The following is a 23835-nucleotide window of genomic DNA, read 5'->3' as shown; positions in this document are numbered from 1 at the left end:
GTGCTACCCAGGAGGTTACTAAGAGTGCACCAGGCACACGACTTCCAACTATCAATTTGACAAACATCCTTAACCATTTTATTTGCCTTTATATCCCTTCCTTAGCTTTGATAATCCATCAAACTTACTGTTGGTAGCCTGTTGCACGGCAGCTCTGGGAAAGCCTCTGATGGAATAAAAGCTGGATTGTTGTTTATGATAAAGAACCATCAGCAAGAACGTGGAGTTAAAAAAAAATAATCAAACAACAAAAACCCCTCCTATACTTTCAGAAAAATTTCCCTTTGTGTTAGGAAATTAAGCTCTCAGTCAGGATTTAAGCATGTGATCTATTTCAAGGGAGGTGATTCTCCCCCTTTGCTCTTGTGAGATCCCATCTGGAGAACTGTGTCCAGCTCTGGAGCCCCCAACATAAGAAGGACATGGAGCTCCTGGAGCAAGTCCAGAGGAGGCCACGAAGATGCTCCCTCCGAGGGCTGGAGCAGCTCTGGAGACAGGCTGAGAGAGTTGGGGTGTTCAGCCTGGAGAAGGCTCCAGGGAGACCTCAGAGCACCTTCCAGTGCCTGAAGGGGCTCCAGAAAAGCTGGGGAGGGACTTTGGGCAAGGACAGGGAGGGATGGGACGAGAGGGAATGGTTTCAAGCTGAAAGACTGGAGATTTAGGTGAGACATTAGGAAGAAATTCTTCATTTTGAGGCTGGTGAGACTGGACCAGATTGCCCAGGGAACCTGTGCCTGTCCCACCCCTTGAAACTTTCAAGGGCAGGTTGGATGGGGCTTGGATGGACCAGGTTGCTCCAACCTGGTCTAGTGCGACTTGTCCCTGCCCATGGCACAGGGGTTGGAACTGTAAGATCTTAAAGATCCTTCCACCCAGACCAGTCTGGGATTGTGGGATTCAGCACATGGATTCATCCAGGCACACACTGCAGCACTGCCTGGAACCCAACTGCTCTTCCTGACTGAGAAACCCAAATGACACCCAGTCAGGTATTCCTGGCAGCAGCAGACACCAAAGGACCATTATCTGCATAGATCACTTTTCTTTTAATAGGCAGGGAAACGGAGCAGGCAGATGAGCTGCTGGTCTCCAAGGATCCCTACCAGGCTAACAGCAAAGCTGGGAATAGCCCCAAGGTCTCCGAGTGCTGAATCAAGCTGCTGCTCTGACTCATCCTGGGAAGTGTTTGCTAAACACTACCAAGCTTTGCAGAAGTTTCACATGCTGTGTCAGCTGTTTGGGTAGGAAAAGCAATTCCAAGTACTCTAAGGTCAACTCATCAGCCTTGGCATTGATTTCTTCATGAAGGCCTCATGTTTGGAAGCCAGTGAGGGTTATTTCTGGAACCCATCTGTATTTACAGTAGTCAAGATTTGCTGGGACACTAACAATCATCCTAGAAGTCTGGAATCCTGCTGCTAAGCACAGAGGTAGAACATCTTCCCAGTTCATTTGTTATGTTCTGACAGCAAAACAAAGCATTTGTTTTGCAAAAGAATTTTGGCTACAGGATGAGCAGGGCTTGAAAACCTACAGGTCTCTGCAGCCAAGGTAGAACAACCTATTTTTACTTGATTTTTGGCTATTGAGATTCTTTCTTGCTCTTCTCTCCAGTGAACAGGGATGCAAAAAAGCTTCAGTGCATGATCTATGCAGTGGCTGTGACACACACTTTGAAGGAGTCATACCCCTTACCTTTTCCAGGAGGAAACTGAAGCTAAAACTATATCCATTTATCAATTCTGTATCCAGCAGGATTACTAAGCACCTCAGGGGAGGGAAGTCCAGACAGATGAGGCATGTGAAGCAGCGACATCGCACTCCACTGGCCCTCCTGGTAGTCTGTAATGTTTAAGATTTGCAAGGAATATGATGACTAATGTGTCCTGAACAAAACCAGACCTGGCCATTGCATTCCTTTCAAGAAGTCCACGTGGGAGAGGAGAATCTCAGGTCGGAATATTTATTTACACAGATTTCACATGCACCATGTGGGTGCAGCAGACAAGGAGCTAGGACAGTATCTGGCACAAAAAGCCAAGCAAAACATATCCTGGCAATAATTTAGAACAAAGCCTTTGCTTGTCATTTTCCTCTCCAAAGGGGGAAGCAGGCAAGAGGAAAGCATTAACTGCTCACATCCTCTTCAAAGGTGTAGGAGGAGCAAAGTCCTTGGATTTCAAAGCAACATGACAGCACCTTCCCACCACCACCAAAGTAGGGCTAAAGCTCAGCAAAACAATAAAACTCAAGCTGCAAATCTCACCTACATACAGTGTTACATACAATCCACTCGTGCCACAACCAATAAAACTCAAGCTGCAAATCTCACCTACAGTAAGTGATAGTGTTACATACAATCCACTCGTGCCACAATAGCAAATGATTTGTGTATTGCTCAAAAGCCTATGATCTCTTTTGCAGACTTTTCCCAAAAGTGCACACGTGGCTGCAACGCTCCCAGCCTGGGCCTTTACCCACAGACTTCTCACAAGCAAACCCTGGTCAGACACTTGGCAGTTTTATTTTACACTGTTGAAGAAAGATTATGATTGTTCTAGTAACTATGTCAGACTGTAACATTTGCAAGGATAAAGGGGGATGGCTGGGAAAGGCAAACTGTTGGATTGCATTGGATTTTATTCCTGTGTACAGAAATACCCTTCCTAGGGTAATAAAACTTGCATCACAAGTTTTTCTCTAGACTCCCCACTTGAACACACACACGCTTGCCAGCAAACCAAGCAACGGAAGGCAGGAGACCTTCCCACAGGTTCCATGCAAATGGATGTTTTCCCAAGGCCCAGAAGAATCCCAAGAGGAGTGCTGCTGTACCTGCGAGGCCAGTCTCCTCATGGCCTCCTCCTGCCGCCGCCGCATCTCGGGGGTCCCTGGGCAGCTCCCGCTGGCGATGGCCGAGTGAGCAGAGGGTGGCTGGGCCAAGGGCAGCTCTCGGTTTGCATCCACATCTGTCCAGAGGAAAGAGGTTGTCAATGCCACGAGGAGAGCCTGGAGAAAAGAAGGCTCAGGGGAGACCTTATCACCACGTTCCAGTACTTAGAGGGTGGCTCCCAAGCAGATGAAGACTCCCCGTTTACAAGGAGTCACATGGAAAAGACAAGGGGTGACGGGCACAAGCTGCTCCTGGGGACATTCAACTGGACACAAGAGGTGAATTTTTCACCATGAGGGCAGTCAACTATTGGAACAGGGGAGTGGTAGATTCCCCCACATTGGACAGTTTTAAGTCTCAGCATGACAGGGTGCTGAGCCACCTCATATAAACTGTAGTAGCCCTAACTAGTGATTTCTTTATTTTAGGAATGTCCCAAAAGCCACAGTTGTCTTCAGTGCAGTCTGTACCAGCAGAGGGTTCTCCTGACTGCATTTCTGCAATGCACCCTCCAGCTTGTCTTGAAATTATAACACAAACCATGACCCATTTAATGGCAAACAACAAAGGAGCATGACCACTGCCTACAGAATTAAAATATGGAGCATGAAACACCACCTTCACCTGTATTCTTTGTCAGAGACAGGAAATTAATAGCATGAGGCTGTATTTATGCCACACTGGAGGTGACAGCACAAATGCTGTAAAATAGTCAGGTCACCTGGTCAGTATTTATTATTAAATATAGATTTTTTACTAAGTGTAATAAGATTTTTTTTTTCCGCATGTGAAAAAATAATCCAAGAAACTTGAAGGATGATTTTGTTCTCGATAGCTGGACAAGGACTTGTGATCTGTTCAGAAAATAAGTCAAATTAGTTGACTGATTCTGAAAGTCTCCATCCCAGTGACTAACACCAAGGAATCATTCAGCTTTTAGCTTCCTGAACCAACCAGGGTGGGAACTAAACAAGAGTGAGTTTGGTGTGAGCAAGGATCTTTGTGCTTTCTGTCTGAGATGCAGGGCACCTTCTCCTTGGAAATACCCAAACTTTTAGCCCAGAGACAGTGAAGTTCAGTGTCTCTGTGACCTCTGCAATCCCTCTAAGCAGACTGGGGGGACATGCAGAGCTGCAGTTCAACACAGACCCAAGCCCTGCCTGCAGACTGTTCATTTCTCTGCACACTGTTCATTTAGCTGTGACAAGTGACACTACTCCACGTGCCAGCACTTGGTGGCATTTCAGGTACTTCGACAGGGCTCAGAGAACTGCACTCCAGCAAAGAGACTGAACTAGAGATTCACTGAGATCCAGTGACCTAGATCCTCACAGACACCTTTAGGTACCCAACCCACTATTTTCAGTCCTGTCTTACTCACTTGCAGATTTTAAAAATGTTGTCATCCCCACCCACAAACGTGTCAGCAGGGAGAGATGTGAATTGGATGGGATGAGAAGAGGGAGAGCAATCCTAGGTGCTCAGCCTGCAAGGGCTTGTGACCCACCCTGAGCATTTATATCATGATAAATGGGAAGAAAAATGCAGCAGCATGGATTTAGAATAATAGGATATTGGCAATCGCTCTCCACAGGTACCTGAAAAGAGGTTGTAATGAAGTGGGGTTGGTCTCTTCTCCCTGGTAACAACCGACAGAACAAGAGGAAATGGGCTCAAGATGCACCAGGAGAGGTTTAGATTAGATATTAGAAATAATATCTTATCTTATTCTTATTAGAAATAATATCTGAAAGGGTGATTAAGCACTGGCACAGGCTACCCAGGGAGGTGGTTGAGTCTCCAACCCTGGAGAGAGACATATAGATGTGGTGCTGAGGGACATGGATGTGGCAGAGTTGGGTCAGTGGTTGGCAGAGTTATGTTATGGTTGGACTCGATGATCTTAAATCATCACAGACTCGATGATCATTTTTCCAACCAGAGTGATTCTGTGACTAAAATTGGGAGCCTTCCCAATAAAAGAAAAATCTGTGATGTTTCTAAGGCAGAGAAATAGAAGACAGACTATTTTGAGTCTTCAGAAAAGTAGGTTTGGAACAGCAGCAGCACAAATATTGCTGACAGGTGCTTCCTTTTGCTTGGCGACAACGACCAAGCTGCTTTCTGCTGAAGAGGAAGGGGATGTCGGGAGCCAAAAAGCAGATGGGGAAAGGTCTCTGGTTTGCTGCAGCTCCCTGAGTTGCTGCACTTACGTTTGGGAGAGGCGTGGGGGCTGTCGGAAGCGATCTGCCTCATCCGTGTGCCGTGGCAGCTGAGGGCCACCAGCCTGGAGATGATGGCGGTCTTGCCGAAGCCGATGTTGCCCACGATGACGACGCCGCGGTTGACGCTGGCGTTGGGGCTCTGCAGCTGCGCGTCGATCTCGTGGAACACCCAGTCCCGCCCCACGAAGACCGACTCGGTGGTGATGCTGGGCACCTCGAAGAGCAGGGGCTTCAGGGAGATGTCAGGAGGTCTGTAGGGTGCGAAGCGCACTGGAAGGGAGAACAGAAACACCAACGCTACCAACCAGACCAGAGCTGGGAAACTGCTGTTTCATCTTCCTAAGGAATCTTTTCGTTCCAAAAGGTGACACAGTTCCTGGGTGATGTGCTCTAGGTGACCCTGCCTGGCAGGAGGGTTGGACTAGATGATTTTTCAAGGTCCCTTCCAACCCCTAAGATTCTGTGATATGCACGAGGTTGGACCTAGATGGTCTTTAAGGTCCCTTCCAACCCATACCATTCTATGATTCTATTAAACACAATCCTGTTACCCACAGGTTTGTCATTAAAAGCATCTGGCTCCTGAGAGGAGGCTGGAGGGAGGTGGGTGTTGGGCTCTTTTCCCAAGTAGATAACAAAAGGACAAGAGGAAATGGTCTGAAGTTGCACCAGGGGAGGTTTAGACTGGATATTAGGAGGAATTTCTTTCCCCAAAGAGTGGTCAGACCCTGGAATGGGCTGCCCAGGGAGGTGGTGGTGTCACCATCCCTGGAGAGATTCAAAAACCATGTAGACATGGTAACCTTAGGACATGAACACATGGTGGGTTTGTTGGTTTGTTTCATGTTATGTGTGAGTTTTTTGTTGGTATTTTGTTTGTTTGCTTTTTTCCTGGCTGGACAGTTTCACTTAGTGATCTCAAAAACCTTTTCCAACCAATTGTGTGATTCTGTGATGTACCACCAAAGGAACACAGAGCATTTTACAGGAATAAGTAGTTTACAGGTGAAGAAATTGTAGCTGGAGAAATGAAATTTCTGGCTTAAAGTCACCACCATTAAGGGCCCTGCCCCAGGCAGGATGTTCACTTGCCAAGGCAGCTTCCAATGGAGACTCTCTGGTTTCTTTGAAGTTCTAAAAGGCACTTAAAAAGCACGACCATCAGTCAGCAACTGCTGATGGCACTCACTTCTGCACCCACTCCCCTGCCATGTGGATGTGTGGGTGGTGGGTTCATCCACCCACAGGCCTCCTGGCTGGGCCTGAAGGTCCTCAGGGCTGGAAATGACACTATTGCTCCCACTTTTGTACTGAACTCACTGAAAAAAAAATTGATTAAATTACCCTGTCCCCACACCCTGACCCCATCCCTGCACTGGGACCCTTCCCTAGGAGCCACTGAACGGATGATCTTCAGATCTTCCCAGACCTGACCAAGGAGCTCATCCATCCCTTCCAGAGCTGATAAAGGGGATGGAACTTAATGTGACATCACAGCTCCTATTTTAAAATGTTCCATATTCTGAATTCCCCCCCCCCTTTTTTTTTTGGCTGATACAGACAACGCTGCAGACAGGAGCTGTATTTTTATTCCCACTTGAAGATGATGAATGTGCTTTCAATTTATCCCAGGGTGGAGATGGCTTTTGAATTGCATGAGCTCACAGGCAGCTCGTTCCACTCCCCTCGTCAGGCTCTGTCACGCGAGCGCAGCAGGACGTGCTGGCCCAGGAAGGTGCTGGAGAAGCAAAATCCCTGGTGTGGGAGGGGAGGAGGCAGCTGGTGGGGACAAGGCAGCCCTGGGGACATGTGTTCCCATGTCTCCATCACAGCTCCTGGCTCTCAGCCTCAGTGGGACTAATGGGCTTCCCACCAGAGGATGGCATCTTGCACGAGCTTGAGCACATGGATGGGCCGAGACAACCAGCAGCAGGGTTCCCAGTGATGCAAATGAAACATTCCAGCAGGGAATCTGATCAGGGATTTTTTAATTTTTTATTTTTTTTTTCTTCATTCTGACACCAATACTATATATAGAATATGGAATTAAAAAAATAAATGAGAAAAAAAACCCAACAAACTGCTCCATTTGGAAAACATCAGGCTGAGATTTGTGCTCGATAAGCTCCAGCTTTTGTTGTGTGTGTCGACATGATCTGTGAGTCAGTGAGGGAACATGTGCAGTGATGCTCTTCTGAAAGCCAGGAGCCTGACAGGTACCAAATGGTCTCTGCATTAGCCCCCAAGACAAGATGGATTAAATATACAAGCCATGGGATCCAATGAGCTCCTGCTTTACATGGTGGAGACCTGACGCCAAACTGGGTTTCTTTTCAGAGGTGCAGATGGCTCTGAGGCTGTGTGACCTGCACCTTGGACCATAGCAGCCCAAACAAAGGATGTCCTAAAGATTGGTCTTTATCTGGTTGGACATGAATCATAGAAACATAAAATCATCATGGTTGGAAAAAGACCTCCAAGATCACTGAGTTCAAACATCTGCCCAGGGGAAAGACCAAAAACCCAACAAAAAACCCAAACCACAACCACACACCCCACAAAACCACCACCAACACACAACCCACAAAAACCCACCATGCCCATTACAACGTGCCCTAAAGTGCCACATCCACACATTTCTTGAATACCTCCAGGGATGGCCACTCCACATGAATATACACATCTCAGGAGGTCACCTGAGCAAAGCATCTCCTGTCCTAAAAAAGGCTCAACAAAACCCTGAGAAGAAACATCCCCACTTATCTGGGTATGGGGGTTGGAACTAGATGATTTTTAGGGGGGGTTGGTGAACTAAATGATCTTTAAGGTCCCTTTCAACTGAACCATTCTATGAACTACTCTATGATCTACTTACACCCAACCTTCCTGCCCCTCCAGACCATCCAACACCACCAGTCACTGACCACAGCAGAGTAAACCTCCCCTCCCACCAGCCTGGTGGGACAGTTCATTACTTCAGGCTTTGTAACCCCAGGGCTCCTGAAGGGCAGGAGATGCTGGTGAGCATCTTGCTGCTAAGAAAACACTCAGTGCCACATTGGCTTGGCCACAAGTCCTGAGAACATGCTTTCTGTCCCACCAGCCACCAAAACCACCTCCACGTGCCAGCAGGAGATGTTTTATTTCACCACACCATCTTTGGAAGACAAAAGCAGCATCAACGTTTTCCTAGTTGGACTGTTGAGAAGGTTTATGAATAGTTTGAGCCTGCCATTGACTAACTGCAAGCCATGTGCCAGACCCTCATTAATTTCTGATACTGGCTGTTAAACCCTGCCAAAATCCTCCCCTCTTACTATTTATTTTACAACCTTCCACAGCCTGTGGTCCCCAAGAACAGGCAGGCAAGGAACAAAGCCAGGGAAAGACCCCAGAGCCCCAGGGGAATTTTAAACTCACTTGAAAGAGTTGAAAAAAATAAAAATCCCACGTTTCAGGGAAAGGACATCAACATTTGGGGCAGCAAACTGAAGTAAAACACAATGGAAAGGGTTTTGGAAAAGAGGGTAAGAAGGTTCAGAAGTATCAGGTGCACACGTTTGGGATGAATCCTATCAAGCCACTTGACCTGAAAATCAAAGTATGTGGATAAACTGCCTTCCTATCCTTGAAAAACACTTGCTGGGCTTTATATTTCTTTTTTTCATGAAGCATTTTATAGAATTTAAGCCAGAGTATCCCAGAAATACACAGAACTTCTGATAATACCTTAATAGAAATTAAACCCACACTAGAAATGAGTGTGTGGACTGGGACAGAACAAGGTCTGGTGTAAAATTGTCATGAGAGCTGCTGAGATACTGAGCAAACTTCTGAAGATCCCAAGCAATAAATTCAAATCCCAAGCTGAAACACTGCCTTCCACACCCATCCTGGCTCTTTCTTGTAGCTGAAAACTTCAATTAAATCAAACTAAAGCTGATTTCATTATGTGCAGGATTGAAAAAAAAAAAAAGTAATTGGGCTGAAACAAGCAGGAGCAAAATCAGAGGAAGGTCCACCCTCTGCTACAAAAAGTGCATTTTTAGTTGAAAGACTCCAAAATGCCTGTTCAGAAATTGCTTCACAGACTCCTCTCTCTTCACACAGGGATTTTTCCCAGCTATGCTGGCAACCAGCACCCACAGCTCATTACTTGTTTTACATTTAAGTCGAGATGTGTCTCATTGTTCTTTCAGTGTCCCCTGGTGGAAGATCCACCTTGCTGGCCAAAGAAAGCCCCTGCAGGGCCAAGCTGCAGAGCTTGGACATTGCCAGTGTGCTGGGAGGAAGCCCAAGTGAGAAACACTTTCACATTTCTCACAACGAGCAGTGGTTCTGCACAACACAGCATCAACCAGCATCCGTGTCCTTTGTTAAACAAGAACCCAAACACCAGCCCAAGGTCTGAGCTTATTTCCTGGACTCACTCGAGGCTGCAGTTTCTTTCAAGTGTCACAGAGTGATGGAATGGTTTGAGTTGGAAGGGACCTTAAAGATTCCAACCAGTCCCAACTCCCCTGCATGGGCAGGGACACCTCCCACCAGCCCAGGCTGCTCCAAGCCCCATCCAACCTGCCCTTTAACACCTCCAGGGATGGGGCAGCCACAGCTTCCCTGGGCAACCTGGGCCAGGCTCTCACCACCCTCACAACAAAGAATTCCCTCCTCATGTCTCACCTCAATATCCCTCTTCCAGGTTTAATTCATTCCCCCTCATCCCATCCCTCCCTGCCCTTATCCCAAGTCCCTCCCCAGCTTTCCTGGAGCCCCTTCAGGCACTGGAAGCTGCTCTAAGGTCTCACTGGGGCCTTCTCTTCCCCAGGCTGAACACCCCAACTCTCCCAGCCTGGCTCCAGAGCAGAGTTGCTCCAGCCCTCAGAGCATCTTCATGGCCTCTTCCGTGCTGACATTCACATTTTTGAGAAAACAAAACCATCATGGCAGCCATTGGGATGTTCTAATACCATGTAATTTGGTTACCATCTGGCTCCTGCTCCAAGGTTCATCACAGTCACCATTGCTGGGGGCTACAACCACCCCCAACAGCTTCAAATCCCACCAGCTGAAAACAGGCAAAGCAAAAATTGCCTTCTCCATCCTATAAAGAACCTGCTGCTGGTACCAATACTTGTCATGCTCTTGGCCATTGGGATTGCTACATTACTCCCTTGCTTAAAATAACTGATTTAACAAAAAATAGCAGGGACAGCCTCCCATTTAGTTTCTCTGCACTGGGATTCTGGAACACTGGGAACAAATCAGTGTATGGAGCTGGGAATTGCTTCTGCATTTCAGCCCAGTGCCAAGATGAGAGACATGAAAATGAAACCCAAGTTTAGGATTTCCAGTTGGAACAAAGAGCTGGGAACAGCCCAGATCGATGCAATTCCACAGTAATATCTGGAACGTGTAGTATTTTGGGGAAAAAAAACCCTCTCACATATTCAACCAAATGAAAATATTTCCAAATAGTGGTGGTTTGGGTTTTTCACCTCCTCTTCTTCCCCCTCTTTTTTTAAAAATAGCACAGCACCTTAACTAGGATCAGAAGCAAACTCCCCCAAAACCTGAAAGGCTGCTGCTATTCTCAGCCAACCTTCCCTCCAAAAAAAGAAGAGGAAAAACAACAACAAAAAAGAACAAAAAGAAGAAAAAAAAAAAGATGTGGTGCTTCATGGTTCTAAAAGTGTGTCTGGAAAACAATTTGATTCTGTTCCTGCAATAAAGTTTAATGTTTTGGATGCAATCACTGCAAATTACCAACCCTTGGCAAGCTGCTCCCTTTGAACATATGGAAATTTTGTCTGTCAAACTTTGCTTTCTTCACTTTCTGCCTGCTAATACATTTTTATAACTGCCTCACCAGCCAATATGATTTCATTACAGACTCTGATCCAAAATGACAAAACCCACTTTTCTTTTTTTCCAGTGGGGGGCTCGTGCATTTGGTAGGAATCCCAACCAGGATGTAGCAGGTCATGCTTGTGGTGCTGGGTGGAAACCCAACCTGCCACCCCCCAGCTCCTGATTTCCTGACCCAAGGGTGGTGGGCACCTACTCAAAAACACCCCAGAGAAAAGTCTGAGCAAGCACCACCAGAACTCCCTCTGCTAAGTACAGGGAAGAACAAACTAGTCTCATGGCACAGCAACAACCAGGAACAATCCCAAGTGAGCTTTCTTGGTCATCCCTTCCTTATCCCTGGAAGTGTTCAAGGGCAGGTTGGATGGGGCTTGGAGCAACCTCGGCTGGTGGGAAGTGTCCCTGCCCATGCAGGGAGGTTGGAACTGGATGACCTTTAAGGTCATTTCCAACCCAATCCATTCCATGATGCTGTGATTTACTCATCTGCACGATGACAAATGCTGGGGATGAAGCATTAAGCTGAAGATCTGCTGCAGGTGCAGGATTGTCACAGGGGTGGCTTGAGGATGCAGCCACAGCTCATGCTCAGATTCAAAGGGGGATGATGGAAGTTGTGGGCTGGGCTGTAACCCCAAAGCCATGGGCTGAATCTAGCTGAAGGTGCCTGGAAATACTAAAAGGTCAGCTCTGGCTCCTCTTCTCATTGCTAAAGTCTTTTTTTGTTGTGGAATTTGCCAGGAAGAACCACAAAAACGTCCCCTCTCAAAAGGCCTTTCAGAAGTCAAAGGGCTGCCTGAATACTGGCATTGTGAGCATGAGGGACAGGTCAGGATGGTGGCTCCAGACACTGCACTTGGCTCCTTCCCCACTGAGACACACTGCATGCTGTGAAGCTGGGCCACAAGCCTTGGCTTTTATTCAATTAAAAAAGGAAGAAAACAATAGCAGCCCATCAAAAGGTCTCTTTTTTAGGAACTACCCAAGTATTGGTCCAAAACAATAACAACAAATCAAACCACAACCACACACCCCACAAAACCACCACCAACAAATAAGTCACAAAAACCCCACCATAGCACCAGAACAGCCCCTGAAGTGTCACACCCACATTTCTTGAACACCTCCAGGGATGGTGACTCCACCACCTCCCTGGGCAGCTGTTCCAAGGCCTCACCACTCTTTCAGTACAGAAATTCTTCCTAATATCCAATCTAAACCTCCCTTGGACAACTTCAGTCCTGTTGCTATTCATTTGGGAGAAAAGCCCAACACCCACCTCCCAAAGCCTCCTTTCAAGGAGCTGTAGAGAACCATGAGGTCTCCCCTCAGCCTCCTCTTCTCCAAACCAAACATCCACAGGTTCCCTCAGCCTCTCCCCGCAGGGCTTGCTCTCTGTTGTTCACAGAGAAGCATCACTACTGTCTGTAGAACACGCCTGCTCCAGCATTTTCAGGAGGACCTGGAGCTGCAGCAGAAGGTCCCAACCCAGAGACCCCAGAGAGACCCCAGGTGCTCCCACCTCTCAGATCCTGCTGTGCCCGGGCGCCCACCACGCTCTGCCGCGGCATCCGCAGGGAGGTCCTCAGGGGAGTGTGCCTCTGCTCATCCAGGTAGGCCAGGTCTTCTAAGTGGGCTGAGCTGGTGGCTGCCAGGAGAAAGCAAACAACTACATCACACCAAGCTTCCAGAAATAATACTCTGGTTATTGTGTTTTTCATATTTTTTTAAGAAAATACAGAGTTGTAACTTCACCAATTCAACGCTGCCAAGAACAACCAAGTCTAGTTTCCCCCAGCAAGGAGTAAGGAAGTGTTTTGGGAACTTTTCCTCATGCCCCATGGGTATTTGCTCTGGTTTGGTCTCCTGTTGATGTTCACAAATGAAAAGACACACGGAAGATGGAGACATGGAGCCTCTTAATACCTGAGGTTCTCCCAGTCACAAAACTCACTCCATCTCATGCACACAAAGGTTGCCACAGGCAGGTGGTATTTCCTTCCACATGAAAGACAACTCCATGGAGCACTTCATGCTGAAGTCCACAGTCCCCTCTTCAACTCCTTTAGAGCTCCTTAGCTTGAATTTTAACATTTATCTCTTCATAAGGCCAGAACCAGAGGCAGAAAAATTAAACTTTTAACAGACCAGCAAAAACAAAGGAATAAATGAGAGAAATGTTGTTTGAACTGAAGAAGGTGACTCTACTAGTCCAATGTTACTGGCTCATGGGAGAATTTAGTCTTCTTTACAATGCTAGATTAAATAGGAATAATTTTCTGGTCTCTGCTGAAGGTGTTATCATTGCATGAGTAAATGTGGTTGGAACAGAAACTGCAGCTAGAAACTTTCTCCCTCTACGAAAACTGGCAGATAATTCAGTGCAAGTTCTTTTTTTACTGCATTTTTGAACTGAAGCACATGGCTGGTGGGGATTGGAAGACGAGAGAAAATGTGGTCAAAACAAAACAAATTCTGATCACTTGCATCTGAATTCACCCCTTCTGCCACGTCAGGACCCTTCTCAGGCAAGGAAATGACAGAATATTTTGGAATGAAGGAATGAAAACCCCATTGCAGGAGATAAACTTCCCAGTTACACACAGAAAACTGAAAACCAGTCCCTGCAGATCACCAGCTCTTTCTGGTTTTGATAACCACTTCTAAATTCCCATTAAACATGTACTGATGGGAATCATGCTGCTCAATATTAGGCTGCTCAGTAGCCTGTATCCCACACTGCTTTTTCTCTCCCCCCCCCTTTAGTTTTTGGTCAATTACCATAACAAGATTATTATTTTTTTGAATTGAAGTAATTAATTAAATGACTCCTTCAAAGACTGCCTGTGAGGTTGACATTAATTCTTCACTGTGAAATGGGTAAATATTTTGATTGAGCTCCCTAGAATAGCTCAGGGCACTGGACTTTGCATCCTCCTCCCCTTGCCAGACAACACAAGATGTAACAATTCAACAGAACTGAAAGGCAGAAAATTTCACAATTGAGAGGAACATTTTTTCCCCACAATGTCTAATGACCATGTAAAAATCTTTACAAGATCTTGTTGCAGTCAAAAGCTACACAAGATTCAGAGACAGTAACACAGGGTGGGAAGGAGGGGCTTAGATTTGGCAAAAAATTGTGATTCAAATTGCCTGAACTCTTTAAGTTTTAAGAAAACTAGTAAGATACACAGAGAAGACAAGAGGTGGACAACAGGAGAGAAAAAAAAGAGGAGATAAACCATCAAAGTCTGTTTATAGAAGTCCTTCATGCTCTTCTACTCTTGTAAAGTTGATTAGATGTTCAGTGTGAAGGAGCAGATTGAGAGCTGAAATGCTGCAATTAAAAACCTGTGGGTTTAGGGCGGCTGGAAGTGACTTTGTGTCTGCACTAAACCTGCTGCAATCTCAGCATCTCCCCCTTCTACTCACCCTATGGGCACAGGCTCATGAAATGTGCCTCCAGAGAAGGAGACTCCATCACCTCTCTGGGCAGCCTGTCCCAGGACTCCATCACCCTCACAGGAAAGAAGTTCTTCCTCATGTTGAGGTGGAATTTCCCTGCATTCCAGTTTAAGTCAATCATGAAATACAGCTGGTTTCCTTCTCCCACCATTCAGGTAGAGAGATAACAAGATTAACTGGTCTGGGGAAAATCCCACCCAAATCTCTTACCTGGAAAACATAATTTTCTGGTGCCATGAACTCAGAGGAGACCACAGGAGATCACTTGATGAGATCCAGCTCTTATAGTCTGGCCCATAGTTACTACCACAACAATTTATGCACTGGGTTACCTGACAGGCTACTTAAAAGCAGCAAAGCCCCAGTGAAATTAGACCAGTCAGGTGGAAAAGGTGTTCCCAAACCTTGCCAGATAGTTTTCTTTTGAATCAGTATTTGCCTTCAAATGCACCAAGCAAGCCAGTGACTTCCAAAGTAAGTGAATCATAGAATCCACACACACTTCTTTAAATGTAAGGTACCTGGCCCTGTTTTCTTCTGGTGTTCACATGGTGTCATTTATAAGCAAGGAATCTCAAGGAATGGGGTTATGCCAGAGGACCTTCCTACTTTTTTTCCTACCCCCTCCCTCCATTCTGCAATCTCAGGCTTCTCCTCTTTCAGTAGCACCTGATGCTGTTCCTCCATGCTCAGGGTGCCCAGACTTCAGCATCTACAAAATCTCATTTCTGCATCACTTTCAGGCCTATGGATGTCCAGAGGGGGATTTAAAAGGGAACCTAATCTAGTTATGCAATGCAGCCTGCCCTGCCAAGAGATGCTGTTTTCACAGACAATATCCTGGGCTCTGTGCAGGCTGGATTTTCTGGAGCAGCATCCATGACTCCAGGCAGCAGGAGGAGCCTGCAGGGACTCTGCAAAAAGGACAAAGACTGTATTTCTCCATGTGTCCACACACAGACAGACCACCTCAACAGGATGTTTAGCCCTAGAGAAGTTACCCAGCACCAAATAAAATACGGGGCAGCAAAGAAAAGGAGAATAATTCCTGGCAAGCAGCTTTTCAGTAAAGCTTTAGAATTTTTAATCCTATCTCTTGTTTCCTTCCTGCTGTTACCAACTCCAGGGGGAAGCTTAGCAGGCTGTTAAATGACATCAATGAGATCTGTCACAGCATCATTTAGAAATCTTTCGAACAGCAGACATGAAGTAAAATTAAGAAAATCTTGATGTTGTGCCAAAATAAAAAAAAAAATGCAGCCATTAGCAAGTCCCAGATGCTGCAAAAGCCAAAGCAGCACGTGCACAAACACGTGCTGAGACAACGGGGCAGAGTCCACCCAGAGAGGTGGGATCCATAACAACCTTCCTGTAGACAGAAAGTATCATGATTCTCTTCACTCTGAAGTTCTTAAGATCTTCAGAGACCAGACACTTGATTTTACTTGTAATGAATCCTTGGAAACAGGAGAAATGGCTACAATGTCTTGGAATTTCTAGGGAGCTTTAAGTCCAAGATTATTTGAATGGCAGTGACAGCAAAGACTTTTTCAAAAAAGACTTATTCTCCAACAATCTTATAGTTGCACAATTTTGCAAAAAAAGGGACCAGAGAGTGCTGAAATAACCATTAAACATAGTAAGAATGAGTTTTCCCCCCAGGAATTTTCCATTTAGAAACAACAACTCCAATGAAAAGACAACGTTTTTCATGCTTAATGCCAGTGATGACAGAAAGGAGATTTCCCATTGGATAATGAGAACATGGAGAAGGCTGCAACACGAATGCACCGTGTCTTGCTCTGAGTTAAAGGCAAAAAATGTTTCTTACCTGCTACTGAATTTGGCCGTGGCATAAGGTAAAGAGGAATAGACTGCACTGACTGGGACAGGACAGTCTCCAGGTTCCTCTCGGGGATCTTGTTCAGGCTGTAGGTGGAGGCCGTCATGTTCTCGTCCACGCGGTACAGGCAGGAGTCCATGCTGGATTTCTGGGACTGCCAAGGCTTCAGGTTTCCTCCAGATCCAAGTTCTTTACTGCTTTCTCCTCCGTATTTAGTGCGTTCCACATTCTCTGAGTAGCTTGTCAAAGTAGCTGGGAAGAAGAAATCAGAACCAAAATGAGGAACAAAGAAAGAAGGGCTTGAACACACGCTGCTCCATGCTGCCTTGTGCAAGGCAAGAGCCAGAAATTCTCTTCATCAGATTTTCCACATTCCCATAAATCAGAGATTATGACATTTAGTTTCATGATACTGTTTCTGCTTGCTACTTCTCAAAGAACATTTAGGCTCTAATGTTTTGGCTCATACTGTTAAAAGCCATTTGTAACTACAAGGAGTATTAAAAATGATGTGCAGCGTTGTGTTTGGACAGACAATTCCAGCAAGAGCAGAGATTATAAAGAAAAAGACATTATCAGTGTTCTTATCTTTTACTTTGCATCGTTGCTACCACCTTGCCAGGGCATGTTTGCAGAAATTTATACCCTTGCAATGTTGGACACTGAAAAGCCAGAGGCACAGAAAGCCCCCAGCTGCCTTGAATTAACCACCAGCTCCCAGGGATTAGTTTGGTCCAGGAACTGAACTCAAGACCTCATTTGACTGACAAGAGGTTTTGCTGAAGCCCTGACAGCAATCCCCACATTCTCCCTATTTTTTTCATTTTACAGATAAGGATTGTTGCTATATTAACTTTCACACTGGGAAATGACCACACTAACCACTAACATCTTCTCCCTGCTGGTCTTTTCTGGATCCTGCTGCTGTTACCCCCGGCTGTAACACCCTCTGGGCTGTTGACTTTCCTTTCATCTTTAGGCTCCCACATATTTGTTCAAGGTCATAACCAGACCTCTTAGGTATGAAGAGAAGGTCACAGAGCCCATATCAGCTCATCTGAGTGTGTCAAACTTGCCTGCTACCTAACTTAAGGGGGAAAATGAGAAAAGAAAGAAAAAAATAAAAGAGGAAAAAATAAAACAATAAACCAGAGCTGAGGATCCTTCCATTGTCCCTACCACTCATTTTCCACTGCTATTCAAACTCCTGAAATTCAACTTGACCCTGAATATTCCAAAGCCTCAGATGTGCTTGTAAATCCTCTTGCTAAACCCACTGAAACCCATCATTTTCACTGAGCCCTGATGAACACCTTTCCCAGCCCAAATTCTCTGGTAATTTCTGTCAGGTGTCCCTAGGCACACAGTGTGGATCCACCACTTCTTGTCTGCAGCACAAACCCCACCATGTCCCCTCCTCAGGAACAGCCTTCCCTGCCTCCCCTTCCCAGGGCCCACTTCCAAATCTAGGGAGATGCTGCCCCAGACACCAGCACAACACCCACTTCTGTATTGATAAAACACAAATGGTAAATAACTCCCAAGACTCACCTGCTTCTTGGCTAAAACTTTTTCTATGTCTAGCTTTAAGAGGAAGCAGCCTAGAAAAGAAGCTCCAGCCAAAAAGCACCTGAGGGAGGATGGAGTTCAATCACCCAGAAGTGGAGAACTACATGTTTTTGCCAGTTGTTTATCTATTGAGCACAGGAATAGATTCACTGCCTCACACGAGACATAAGATTTAAATTCTCAGCTAAACCATCTAGACCTGACAAAATACAGAAGTGATGACACTTAAAGCCAGGAGGCTTCTCCCCAGGGCTCTGGCCTCTGGCCTCTGGCCTCAATGCAAGCCCAGGAACTTATTCTTCCAAGGAATAATCTGCTTAATTCTACACATTAAATGACATCATCACAAGAATTAAAATTAACTCCTGACATCTAAAGTCACCCACAAAAAATACATCAAGACCTATAATTCTCACTGTGTCTGTTCTTTATCCACCCCAACAGACTCCATGTACCTTCAACCTCTACTTCTATAATTCTGTTTCTTAGCATTTGGTTTCTTATCTAAGCACTGGGATCAATATCTTCGTATCTCATCAAGTGTGCCAAAATTTTAGTTGTTTCTAACATATTTGGAGATTTAAAACCCAACACATGCAACTGCTAAGAACTGGTATTTGCTTGTTGGCGTTTAAACACAGGTTTGGTGTCGGGTAAACACATTTACACTTCAGCAAAGGGAGATAAGCTAAAAAGAAGAAACAGATGTTCACAGATTTCTCTTGCTCCCTTAAATTGTTTAATTTTGAGAAATATGTTTGAAAGGGTTTTCTAGAAAGTCTCCATTTCCAAGTCTAGGCCTGCAGTGCCAGGTGTGCTGTGTTGTTTATTGACAGAAAACAAAATAATCCCCTGATCCATGAGAGTGCATTAATTTTTAAAACCTATCTCAGTATTTGGTTAATTAATCTGTATGGAAACACATCAGCAGCTGAAATCAGTCATCTCTCAACACGTCAAACTGAGGGAAAACAAAAGAACTATGTGTCAAAGTAAGTTTTCTCTAAATGAAGCAACAAAAAGAAAAAAAAAGAGCTAATAAATCCTGCTGATCTTCTTTCTAATCATCAATTTGTGTTAATTTTAAACGTAATTTTCACCATTTTACACTAAAGTTGTTTTATGTGCAAACTCTTTATTGAATCAGGTATTTAGGATTGTTCCCTGTGGATTAATTTACCTTCAGAACAGCCCTGGATGATATAAGTACTGCTACCTGGGCTGGAAGCAACTGCTCTATGGTCTTCATCTCTTCTGTGAGCTATTTTAAACCAAACCAATGTTGACTTTATTTAAAAGGCAGCAGCAGGTGAGCTATGAGCCAGCACCAGGAACTGACATTCAGGGCACATCTCTGGGGAGGCAAAGCTCCCCAACAGTGTGACCCAGAGACCTGCTCAGAAGTGACAGCTTCACAGCCAGCACCTGAGAGAGGAACATCTGGTTTCAGACAGTCCCTACTATCTGCACCAACACTGTGTGGGGCTAAAAAGTTGGCAGATTGCACACAGTGAAAGATTTGCTCATCAAGGAGTCTTCAAGGTGAAGGTCCAAGGACTAGAAGATCATTACAGGTTCCTTTCAAAGGAAAGAAAATTTATTACATTGCACTGCACTGTATTCTACCCCTTCTCTTTCCCTTCTTCTTCCCCTTTCCCTTCCCCATCCCATTCTATTCCATCCTGTCCCAGCCCATCAGAAAGAACATCATCTCAGTCCCCAGTAGGATCAAGCCCACCAACACCTGTAACGAGAAGAAAATCTGGAAAACAACATTATTTCTGCAAGTTTGCCACATTCATGCTCTGAACTTCCCAGAGCTGCTGAGGGCATCCCAGGACAGGGCTGTGCTCATGTGGCAGGGGGGGTGAGCACAGCCCTGCAGGGATTAACTGTGCTTACAGCAATAATCTCTTTAGAGGGTTGCGTGGGGAATGGAGACCCACCCTGGGGATGAATCCTAGCTACAACAGGACTCCTGTTGCATCTTTAATGGATCTAAATGACACATACATGTTAAAAATATTCAGGGCCTTAATCCAGAAGCAGAGAAGCTGATTGAAACAGGCAACAGCAGCTAGGAAGGAACATGGTAACATCCCTGCCTGCACTTCTGTGGGTACACACAAAGCACAGGAGAGCAGCAGAACTTCAGATGATACTAAAAGTTAACTTCTAGTTAACTTGACTCTTTAGGGGCTCTGAGCAACCTGATCTAGGCAATGGTGTCCCTGGACTTGATCATCTTAGAGGTCTTTTCCAACCAACATGACTCTATGATTTTTCAACCCAAGGATACCTAATCAACCATTAGTTCAAAAGAATGCTCTTAAGAGGCATCCTGTCTGATGGACCTCAAATACATCACACAGCAGGAATTTCCATCTCCGGAGAGGCAGATCTTTCAACCCTGAGTCTCTCAGACAATAGCCAGCACATCAGGTTATGTGATGGGACACGTTCAGCCATGACCAGAGCATGTAGGGATGTGGGAAGGGCTGCAGAGATGCTGTGAGAGAACGTGCAGTTACATGAGGGTCTTTGCATTGCTGGATCCAGCCAGAGGGAACAGAGAGAGTTGGGGTGTTCAGCCTGGAGAAGAGAAGGCTCCAGGGAGATCTCAGAGCACCTTCCAGTGCCTGAAGGGGCTCCAGAAAAGCTGGGGAGGGGCTTGGGACAAGGGCAGGGAGAGAGAAGACATGGGGGGATGGATGAAAAGTGGAAGACGGAGATTGAGGGGAGACATGAGGAGGAAATTCTTTACCATGAGGGTGGTGAGAGCCTGGCCCAGGTTTCCCAGGGAAGCTGTGGCTGCCCCATCCCTGGCAGTGTTGAAGGGCAGGTTGGATGGGGCTTGGGCAACCTGGGCTGGTGGGAGGTGTCCCTGCCCATGCAGGGGGTTGGATCTACATGATCTTTGAGGTCCCTTCCAACCCAAACCATTCTATGATTCCAAGAACACTGATGAAAAAAGAGCAGAGCACTGCAGTGACTGGGCTCTGCTCCATTACACAGAGCACAGCAGGTGCTGTTGGCAGCAGAAGAGACATCCCTGTCTCACAGAGACACAGGGAGGATTGTTGCAGGGCACAGGGTTGGATGGGGCAGCCATGGAGGTGACACTGAACATGGGAAACCTGACAGCTGGGCAGGAACAGCTGAGGGGCTCAAGAGCACTGCAGTAATACCATATGTAGATAAAGATAGATGTGTGCTTATATATATTTTATATATATATACTTTATATCTATCCCCACTCTCAGCTGGCACACAGTCTCTCAGTATTTAATATCAACACAGACAGAATCTGAGGCGTCTAAACCATCTGAACACTGCAAACCACATTCATGGATAGTAACCGGGGCAGAGCCTGGCTGAGCAGGGCCAGCAGCAGGTCTCCCTGCACAGCCCCCCTGCCTTGTCCCCAGGATTTCCCCCATCTCTTCCCACAGGATTTCCCCATCTCTTCCCACAGGATTTCCATGCTACCCTCTGGAAAGGCACTACCTGCTTTGAAGACATGTGGACTTCAGTGCCAAAGAGGAATACACTCCAGAGATGCTGGAGTCACCCACAGTCCTACCTTACTTTTAGCATCCCAGTTACTGCTGCATTTTCCTTGGCAGAGAACTTGCCTACATCAAGCTTTCATTTTCAAACCTGGCTCACTTCCCTTGGTTAAACATTTTCATCAGAACTTCTTGTAAATAACATGGTTTAAAATATTTGTATTTCTTTGGGGAAAAAAAAAATGAACAGAACTGCATGAAAGCAGCAGTTGATCCAAGACAGCACCACAGGTGTCACTGTAGCCAGTACTGCACTTCTCTGAGAATTTCATGTATTTACAAGACAGTAAATATGATTTCTCATTTGGTTGCAAACTGGTCTGTGCCCTGGAGCATGAGGCTTCAACTGTACTTGTCTCAAGTTGAACACGTGAGGGGATTTTTACCATGCCATCCATTTCTCCTTGAGGCAGAGATCATGCCTGGAAAATGTCAACCTTTCTGCTCACCTTTCAGACAGAACTGCAGGAGAAAGCAGTTTTCCACAGCTACCACTTTATAATGACCAACAGCTGCAACATTAATTATACATAAAGATTTATGTATCGAGTAGGAATGATGGACTAGGTGACTCTTAAAGGTCCCTTCCAACCCCAACCGTTCTCTGAAACAGGGATTTTGTGGCTCTTTAAAGAGATAACTGCAGCAAAGTAGCAAATTTCACGTGTTGCACTGAAATTAGGTACTAAAACCACTCCTACTAACCCTGCAAGTTCACCTCATTTCACTCCTTCCCCAGTAACACACCACAGTCCCACTTGCCTCATTGCATTAGAGACGTCCCAGCTAACATGTAACAGCTGGCAAGGAGCAAGATAAATTTTTTAACCTAATCTCTGTAAGCCTTCATAAACTCAGCCACAGAAGGAGACACCTAAATATAGCCATGTCACCCCAGACTGCTTGGCTGCTAAACGGAAAGGTTTGGCAGGCAGAGAGCACCAGCACAAACCTTTTCCAAGGGAAGGGAGCAGCCCCAAGCAGCCACACTTGACCCATGGCCCAACAGCCCATCAGGGCCTTTAGAACATTATTCTTTGCTGGACACCATCAGCCAGGGAGCTGAAGGCTTCTCCATGCCAAAAAAATAATCCTTCAAACCCTTAAGTCTGCCCTGCTCAAGGCTTGAGGTCAAAATCCACACTGTTCTTCCTATATTTCACTTCTCTTCCAACACTGGTCTCAAAAAGGGGCAAAAAAAATAATCAATCACTGGCTTAACTCATATACACAATCCTGTAAAGCAACAGAGATTAGGCAGGTAAACCTATTTCTGTTTCAAGCCTCGAGGTATCATAAATCACAGTAGGTCTTGAAACAATGAAAAATACCTTGAGAGTAGCATCAAGCTGACCCTACATTCATCCTGTCCTACACCTGAACTCCCTGCTGCCCCAGCTGACAGGCAGGATGCAGAATGTTTGGAATGCCCCCGAGGGTTGGGACCTGCCTGCTGCTCAGGCCAGAAAGGTAAAGCCTGGGTAAAACAGCATTTCAAGGGAGCCAGACACAACCCCCATCAGAGCACAACTCACTGCAAACACCCTGCTCGTGAGGCAGAGCAGAGTAGCAAAGCTTTAGTTTATAAACTTCAGTTTATCACTTGCAGAAATAACAGAATGAATATTTTTAAGAACAGTCCACTACTGGAAACACTGAAGGAATCTGTGAGAAAGGATCCAAATCTAACACACAAATAGCAATCTTGATGGCGGATTTACCAAAGCATCATAAAAATCCCCATATGCTCCTAAATACCATTATTTCAACATCTCCTTCTTCCCAAACCACTCACACACATCTGGAGTAATACAGAAACATGGAATGGTTTGGGTTGGAAGGGACCTCAAAGATCATGTAGATCCAACCCCCTGCATGGGCAGGGACACCTCCCACCAGCCCAGGCTGCTCCAAGCCCCATCCAACCTGCCCTTCAACACTGCCAGGGATGGGGCAGCCACAGCTTCCCTGGGAAACCTGGGCCAGGCTCTCACCACCCTCACACTGAAGAATTTTCTCCCAATGTCTACCCTAAATCTCCCGTCCTCATCTTTTTTTCCTTCTTTTAGCATGGACAATTTTTCTCCTTCTAAAATTTTTTTGAGCCCACCACAGTCTTGAAACGGGTTTTAAAAGTGTAAGATCTAATAAAGAAAGGAGATGTGTGCAGGGCAGGATGCACAAGGGAGGTTCTTTGTAAAGCAGGAATTCACTTCTTGTGCAAGCCTGGGTCATTGTGAAGCTTTTCATAATCGTGGAGGTTAAAAACTTGCTGCTCTTAAAATAAAAGCTGAGAGCCCCATCTAATCTCACACCATCATCAGCTAAAACTTTGAAGAAGAGTCACTTATCACAGTATCCAAAATAACACCGTGGGAGCTGACAGCACTGAATTTTCCTCCA

General features: G+C 45.7%; 1 protein-coding gene across 1 annotated transcript in view; it reads right to left on the bottom strand.

Moving 5' to 3' along the window:
• The window catches only part of TANC2 (tetratricopeptide repeat, ankyrin repeat and coiled-coil containing 2), a 192334-nt gene that overhangs the window by 59933 nt on the left and 108566 nt on the right, over window positions 1-23835 (bottom strand). The window contains exons 7-10 of the mRNA XM_009999327.1: window positions 16283-16546; window positions 12506-12631; window positions 5107-5388; window positions 2836-2969 (exon numbers count right to left, since the gene is read on the bottom strand). Of these exons, the coding sequence (XP_009997629.1) occupies window positions 2836-2969; window positions 5107-5388; window positions 12506-12631; window positions 16283-16546 (806 nt within the window). The remainder of the gene's footprint in view (window positions 1-2835; window positions 2970-5106; window positions 5389-12505; window positions 12632-16282; window positions 16547-23835) is intronic.

Source organism: Chaetura pelagica, unplaced genomic scaffold, assembly GCF_000747805.2.
Source record: "Chaetura pelagica isolate M959 unplaced genomic scaffold, ChaPel_1.0 scaffold625, whole genome shotgun sequence".
Lineage (NCBI taxonomy): Eukaryota > Metazoa > Chordata > Aves > Apodiformes > Apodidae > Chaetura > Chaetura pelagica.
The sequence above is the reverse complement of the archived record's forward strand: the minus strand, read 5'-3'. Positions and strand labels throughout refer to the sequence as shown.